This window comes from Zeus faber, assembly GCF_960531495.2.
Source record: "Zeus faber genome assembly, chromosome: 8".
Lineage (NCBI taxonomy): Eukaryota > Metazoa > Chordata > Actinopteri > Zeiformes > Zeidae > Zeus > Zeus faber.
The window spans coordinates 25,306,431-25,313,891 of record NC_137195.1 but is presented as its reverse complement, the minus strand read 5'-3'; the positions used below and the strand labels follow the sequence as shown (position 1 = coordinate 25,313,891).

At 44.8% G+C, this 7,461-nt stretch overlaps 1 protein-coding gene across 1 annotated transcript in view; it reads right to left on the bottom strand.

Annotated features, from left to right (window-relative positions):
- Positions 1-3,785: 3,785 nt before the first annotated feature.
- The window catches only part of sox4b (SRY-box transcription factor 4b), a 4,328-nt gene continuing 652 nt past the window's right edge, over positions 3,786-7,461 (bottom strand). Inside the window, exon 2 of the mRNA XM_080006178.1 lies at positions 3,786-7,461. This exon is cut by the window's right edge and continues 359 nt beyond it. Within this exon, the coding sequence (XP_079862304.1) occupies positions 6,453-7,461 (1,009 nt within the window). The 3' untranslated portion in view covers positions 3,786-6,452.

The following is a 7,461-nucleotide window of genomic DNA, read 5'->3' as shown; positions in this document are numbered from 1 at the left end:
GAAAAATGGACAAGCGTAAGGATCTGAGTGACTTTGACCAGGGCCAAATTATGATGGATAGACGACTGGATCAGAGCATCTCCAAAACGACAGGTCTTGTGGGGTGCTCCCAGTATGCAGTGGTTAGTACCTACCAAAAGTGGTCCATGGAAGGACAACCGATGAACCGGCGACAGGGTCATGGGCGCCCAAGGCTCATTGATGCACTGGGGGGCGAAGTCTAGCCCGTCGGGTCCGATCCCACAGAAGAGCTACTGTGACACAACTTGCTGAAAAAGCCAAAAGAGCCTACAATGGGCAGGTGAGCATCCAAAGTGGACAACAAAGCAATGGAAGGTGGCCTGGTCTGATGAATCACATTTTCTTGTACATTTTGTGGATGTCCGGGGTTAGGGTCCAATCAGATCAAGCATCTATGGGATGTGCTGGACCAAAAAGCCTGATCCATGGGGGGCCCCAACTCGCAACTTACAGGACTTAAAGGATCTGCTGCTAACGTCTTGGTGCCAGATACCACAGGACACCTTCAGAGGTCTTGTCTATGCTTTGAGGGATCAAAGCTGTTTTGGCAGCACGAGGGAAGCTACACAATATTAATGGTTATTAGTGGTTGTTTTAATGTTGTGGCTGATTTGTGTATATTATATGTGTGTATGTGTGTGTGTGTATGTGTGTGTGTGTGTGTGTGTGTGTGTGTGTGTGTGTGTGTGTGTACTGTATATGTATATATATATATATATATATATATATATATATAGAGAGAGAGAGAGAGAGAGAGAGAGAGAGAGAGAGAGAGGAGAGAGAGAGAGGGTCGAGGGGTTGGATATCACCAAACATATGGACAGTCATACCTCCTCTTTGTGTCTCCCACCCTCCCTCCCCCTTCACACCACTTGCTCTGAGCTCCGGGCCCCCCTGCTGAGGGTTTACTGGGCCACTGACTCCAGCAGCGGTCAGGCCGCGCTGTACTGCGCTGCCACGGGCCACTGCCTCCGCCTCCCGCCGAGGACTCAGCTGAGCCGGCCATGAGACTGCACGCCCAGCCAGCTCCAGCCGGCCCCAGATTTCCAGGAGGACGCTGCACTATACGCAGCATATTATCTCATGATCTGCCTTGCATGATGCATGATGCATACCAGTGTTTCTATACACAGCATTAGGATCTGGATAAAATGCTGATGCCTTGCAGGTGTTACAGAATGCATGAGATTACCAAATGGATGGACAAACATCAGCCATAAACAGCCAATAGAGCTGTAAGGAACATGCGCCTGCATATTGCAACACAGGCTGAATATGTGCGCATATTGTTCCTCTTACATGGTGACGCACCATCACAAGATAACACACCACATAGTGCGGTGTTATCTTGTGCTTCTACAGATGTGATAAGCCTTGGACCAACAAGGGGCTGTCTACCCACCCATGCTGTGTTGTTAAAATCAAACTAACAACCAGTGACACATAGGAACAAAATGCCTGAGATAAAAGGGGGTCGCTGGAATTTGGCATCCAAATCAAACTTGCATTATACTTGCATTTTGACTAAACCATCACCGGAAGATGGTGAATTATTTAGTGGCCATTATGCACATAAAGAGCATAATGGGAAAACCTGAAAGGCGCAAGAGCACATACCGGGGGGAAAAAGAATGTTATAGTAGCTCAAGGCTATGGTTAGTTGTTTTTTGTACTCAAAGACCATTTACAAATGACAACATGGCGGAAAAATGAGGCTGAACGCACACAGACACCTCAACACTCACATAACACACATGCACAAACTGTAACAGCAAGGCTTTGTACTCACAAACTACATTTGTATGTCACTGCGCGATCAATGCTGGAGTGCGCTTTGAATTAATTACGCAAACACGATTAAGCTTTTATGAAATCTTGATAGCTGCTTTGAGTTAGCGTTGCTGTAGTTTACATGCAAATGTAAACATGTCCTGGGGATGTTGGCCGATACATAATTTACCCTCGCACACTGCTGAACACAGTGGTGGACATGGAACAGCAATAATAAAAAAGCCTGTGTACCGTTTAATGAAAGTGAATGCAGATAGCTGCCCCACCTCCATCCCGGTCGGCCACACACGCACACACACACGCGCACACACACGCACACACGCACACACACACACACACACACACACACAGGCATGGAATTGACAGGCAGACATGCTTGTCAGCCATGCTGGAGGGTCTTTGGCTGACTGCTGCACACTCAGCCCCTCCCCCCAAACCAGCAGACTGTCTGGGAGTGGGGGAGGGGAGGCCATGACTGTCTGAGGACCAGACTGCAAGCATACAGCACCACAGCCCAGGATAGAACGGAATGGGACGGATTGGAAAAGGACAGAGTAAGATGGGATAGGAATAGAATTTAATAAAATAAAATAGGATGGGATGGGGTTAGAATAGAATAGAACACATTCTAAGGGTGATAACACATAGAAGGTTGAAAATGCTTACTGTCTTGCGGCATCACGGCCATTAGGGAACAATGTGTATGTTTCATTTCATACCATGGCAATGCATGTGGGCGGTTGTCTCTGCATGACAATGCATGTTATACATGTTATTATAAATGCATTAAAGCTAAAACCAGCAGGCGGTTATCTCAAAATATGCAGGGAGTTTGTTACAGTCCACATAGTATGACATGGAAATATATGGAAAATTAGAGTGGAAAACGATGATTTTATCATCATTGGTTGGTAGTAAAATTTAAACAAACTGTGATATTTATGAATGAATAAGATGCTCGCCCTTAAAGGCTCTATCCTCGTGTCATTGACTTGATCCCTACCAATTTCCCAATATATCAACAATTAAAAGCTAATATGCTGCATTTGAATTGTAGAGTAGCTCGCCAATAGTATAGGAACATTGTCGTCAATAGGTGTGTATTTGGTTCACTTTGGGAATTCAAATAATTTGCTAAATGACTCTATAACAAGGATCCCAGGTCAGGTCACATGGCCGGAAAAACTGGTCTTATGTCAACACGGGAGGAGCTTTGAAAACGAGGTTGGCGTTGATGATGAAACAATGATGTCATTATGATGGTCTTTGGATCATCTTATTCGGGGATACATGTCATTGGTAGTTCCTACCATTGTCGACTGAATGCTCAGCCTGGCGAATGAATTAATGTGATGCTCATCTTCCCATTGTGATTTATTACCTTCGTAGATGCTGCAATGGCCAAATCCATTTCGGAAATACTTGGGTTTGGAAACCCAGTCCAGCTCGGTCAACTTTGTTCCATTGTGCAACCCAATTGAAATGTAAGTATGTGCTTATTATATAAGATGATGAAGAAGAAAGGCTGAAAAACTGCTGCCCTGTCAAGTTCAGTTTAAAGACATTGAGTTTTCCTAAAGGATCCATTGATCCATTGATTATTCTGCCTTCGGAACCAGTATTGAAAACTAAGTTAATCATTAATAGTGAATGATAGCACTGTTCATGTATTGTTATTTTCAATGATTTAATACATTGATTTGCTTATTCACTGATTTTTTTGGTGTGTCTCTACAAAACTTACCAACGATAGACAAGCAAGGATGTACGAGACATTGCTTGAGATTAGGGTTCCTTGAGCTTTCTTAGCACATAATAATAATGCAGCTGTTCATTACACAGTATATCTTACTGTACTCAGCCTTATACGCACCGATGAGCCACTACACTAAGTACGACAAATATCGCTCAGAAAATAGCCGTAAATAATCCCAAGGTTAACAAAAGAAGAGTCAAGAGAAGAGTTTAAGGGTTTCAGTTCCAGCTGATATTTATTTCCTTCCTTGAAAAAAGTTCTGTACACAAGTTTTATATCAACAATCTGACAGGCAGTGAATGGACACAATTTTAGCTGGCATGAGTTTTCTTCCCCCTCTCAAGAAAAAGGATGGATCATTTTGTTTCTGGCATGATTCGAGACAATAAAATGATAATTCTACACAGCATATTGCACAGGATGGATGAAAAATAAAGTTAATATATTTAAAAATGCTTTCATATATATATATAAAAAGAGTCCTGAACGACCACCTTCAACGTAAGTCAGGGTGTGTAAAAGATAGCAGTTCTAGACAGTGCCTTTCCTCGATAGCGACGACGTACATAAACACACAATCTTTTCGCTTTATGATACAGTCAAATATACAAAGATTGATTCCACGTTTCGATGTTTTTCCTCCGTTTTTATTTTTTCCCCTCTCAACACTTTTCTTTTTTTTTTTTTTTTTTTTTTTTTTTCTTCCTTTCTTAAAAACACAACAGCTAATAACCTGAATCGGAAATACAAATGCTAGTCACCATGCCATAAAGATACTAAAACAATTATTAGCTAATAGTTAGCCGACAAGTAGAAAAGATTATATATTCAAATACAATGAGAAACGCGGTACAATTCATTGTAAGCGGAACTCAAGTCAGAAATTTGAATATGCTTGTTGTTGTTGTTGTTGTTGTGGTGGTTGTTATTGGTTTTGTTTTGTTTTTTCCCCATGTTTACCGATAGCCCATTCAATCCAGCAGTTGGTCGATTCAACCAAATTCTAACAATAGACGTAAAAAAAAATAAAAAATAAAAAAATAAAACAGGATTAAAAAAAAAAAAAAAAGTCCAATTTAAAGCTACAATCTCCTCGGTTGCGGTCAAAGGCAAGATATCTGACAGGAAACGCAAAAGAAAACAAACAACAACAAAACAAAACAAAGGGGAGGGGCTGACGCTTGTTTGGGGGGGGGGGGGGGGGGGGGTCGAGAGGAAAAATGTGGTACTGTCTCTTTAAGAAACCTGCAGATTGGAATAGTAAAGGTGAAACCAGCCAGCGGATCCTCAGCAATTAGGAAACCAATCCTACAGCGGGTCGTTTAGTGAGGCTACACACCGATTTGTTGACACCCCCCTTTTTTTTGTTTGTTTTTTTTTTATTTTTTTATCTGATATAGATTTGTACAAAAATACACTGAGAAAATAATCAAACTGTTTCCTCTCTTGGTTTTTTTTTTTTTCTTTGTTTGTTTGTTTGTTTGTTTGTTGTTTTTTGTTTTTTTTTGCTTTAAACGTCCCCCCCCCCCCCCCCCACCCCAAAAAAAAGTCCCACCTTTCAATGTACAAAAGGAACACGAAAAAAAGTTTGTCGTTTCGTGTAAAACTGTAGCCCTTCGCCTGAGAAGGAAACGTGACAGAGAGACGGACAGGTTTAGAAAAAAACAACAACAAAAAACAAAACAAAAAAAACACGTGACTAGACCATATCCTAGGCTTACGAGAACATTTAAAAAAAAAAAACAGGTAAAAAACAAAAATAAACACGTTTTTGGCCAGGTTTTTTAATATTAATACAACATCCCGTATAAAATGGCATCTGGATAAAAATGTACATTAAAAAAATTGGGTGAGGATTTCTCTAGAACATCTAAAATCAAGATTTAAAATAAAAAAATAAAAAAGACAGAATTTTGGTCCTGAATCGTAAGAGATCATAAGTGTATATAAAGTTCAGCACAGATTTTATTATTTTTTTTTTTATTTTTTTCGTTGCTTTTGAATCCTGAAGGTTTTTAAGAATTACAACAGCTGGTGATTATTTCAATGTCCATGTTTTTTTTTTTTTTTCCGTTGTCCTTGTTTTTAAAGAAAAGAACCCAAGAGAGCGCCACCTGCGTCCATTTAAATAACCCTAACACTACTTTACAACTGATCCGACGTCAGTCTCCAGGTGGGAAAAAAATCTCGAGAGAACGAGATGAGCGCGAGTCGGTTTTCATGCGTGGTTTTTTGTTTTTTTCCTTTTCTTCACACTTTTGATGCAAAAAAAAAAAAAAAAAGTCAACCCACCTTAAAAGTCTCCTAAAACTCCACTACCATCGTCCTCATCATCATCATCATCATCATCGTCGTCGTCAGTCCGTCTCCATCCCCACACAACAGCTATTTCTGTACCTCTGTTGAGTGCCGTGGAGTTCACTTGGCGATAAGTTTGTGAAGAAAAAAAAATGTCCCTTTTCCCAATAATATCGATTAAGCAAAGCCCTCCCCTTCCTCCCTCCTTTTATTTAACGTGCAAATCAATCACAGTCGCGCAGTTCAAAACAGTTGCAGACCGAGTGTTGTTTCAGTAGGAACCCAGTCGGTCCTAAATCAAGAGGCGTAAAGACATCTCTCCGCCCTCCTTGTCCCTGGCGACCCACGGTCCACGGATCCAAAATAGCGGGGAATAGTGAAGAAAGCAAACAAACAAAAAAAGAAAGCCCCCCCCCCCCCCAACCATTTCACCGCGCACGTACACAGATCGCGTCTGGTCTCTGCAGGCGACGGTCCGGGGAACCGAGTGGGATTTGCTGTGACACAAACTGTTACACCCACTTCACCCAGAGGCCCCAGCTTCTTGTCACTTTGTTTAGACGGTACAACGTGTTGTTTTGCTTCTTCAGTACGTGAAGACCAGGTTGGAGATGGTGGACTCCAGCCAGTCCCCCGAGATCATCTCGCTCACCTCGGGCGTGCAGTAGTCGGGGAACTCGAAGTGGGAGCCGACAGAGCCGGACTCCAAGTTAAAGTCCAGGTCCCGGTCCAGCACCGAGGAGGCGGAGCCGAAGCTGCCCAGTGACATGCTGTCGAAGCCCGGGCTCGGGTTCGCGTCGAGCGGGTCGTCCTCGAACTCCTCGTCTTCCGAGGAGGAGGAGGAGGAGGAGGAGGAGGAGGAGGACGAGGAGTGGGAGCCGGAGGTGGTGGGCGAGGACGCGCGCCGTTTCGCGTAGACGACGCGCCCGTGCCGCTCCGACGCCGCGCCGCCGCCGCTCCCGCTGCTGACGGGCGACGCGCCGCCCTCCTCCTCCCTGCCGCTCCCCGCCGCGTCCTCGTACAGACTGAGCGGGTCGCTGGAGTCCGCCGAGTTGCTGAGGGTCGGGCTGGCCGGGACCGCCGCCGAGGACGCGGGGCTAAGGCTCAGACCGCTTATGCCGCCCGCGCCGCCGCTGCCGCCGCTTCCGAACACGTACACCCGCCGGGGCTTCTTCCCCTCGGAAGAAACGGATTTGGACTTGTAGAGCGAATGGTGGTGGTGGTTCTCCGACGGGTGGTCGACGGGGATCGAGGATGCTTTGGAGGTGTTGGTGCTGCTACTGCCCACTAGAAGTGGCCTGTGGGGCTTGCTGGGTGATTTAGATCCGCTCTTCCTGGAAGAGGTGGGTTTGTTGGTGCTGGTGTTGGAGCTGGTGCTGAGTTTCTCCCCCTTATCTCCTCCGGAGGCCGGTTTAGAGGCGCCCGACTTCACCTTCTTCCTGGGCCGGTACTTGTAGTCGGGGTAGTCCGCCATGTGCTTGAGCCGCAGTCGCTCCGCCTCCCGGATGAAGGGGATCTTGTCGGCGTCCCGAAGCAGCTTCCAGCGCTTGCCCAGCCGCTTGGAGATCTCCGCGTTGTGCATGTCCGGCGACTGC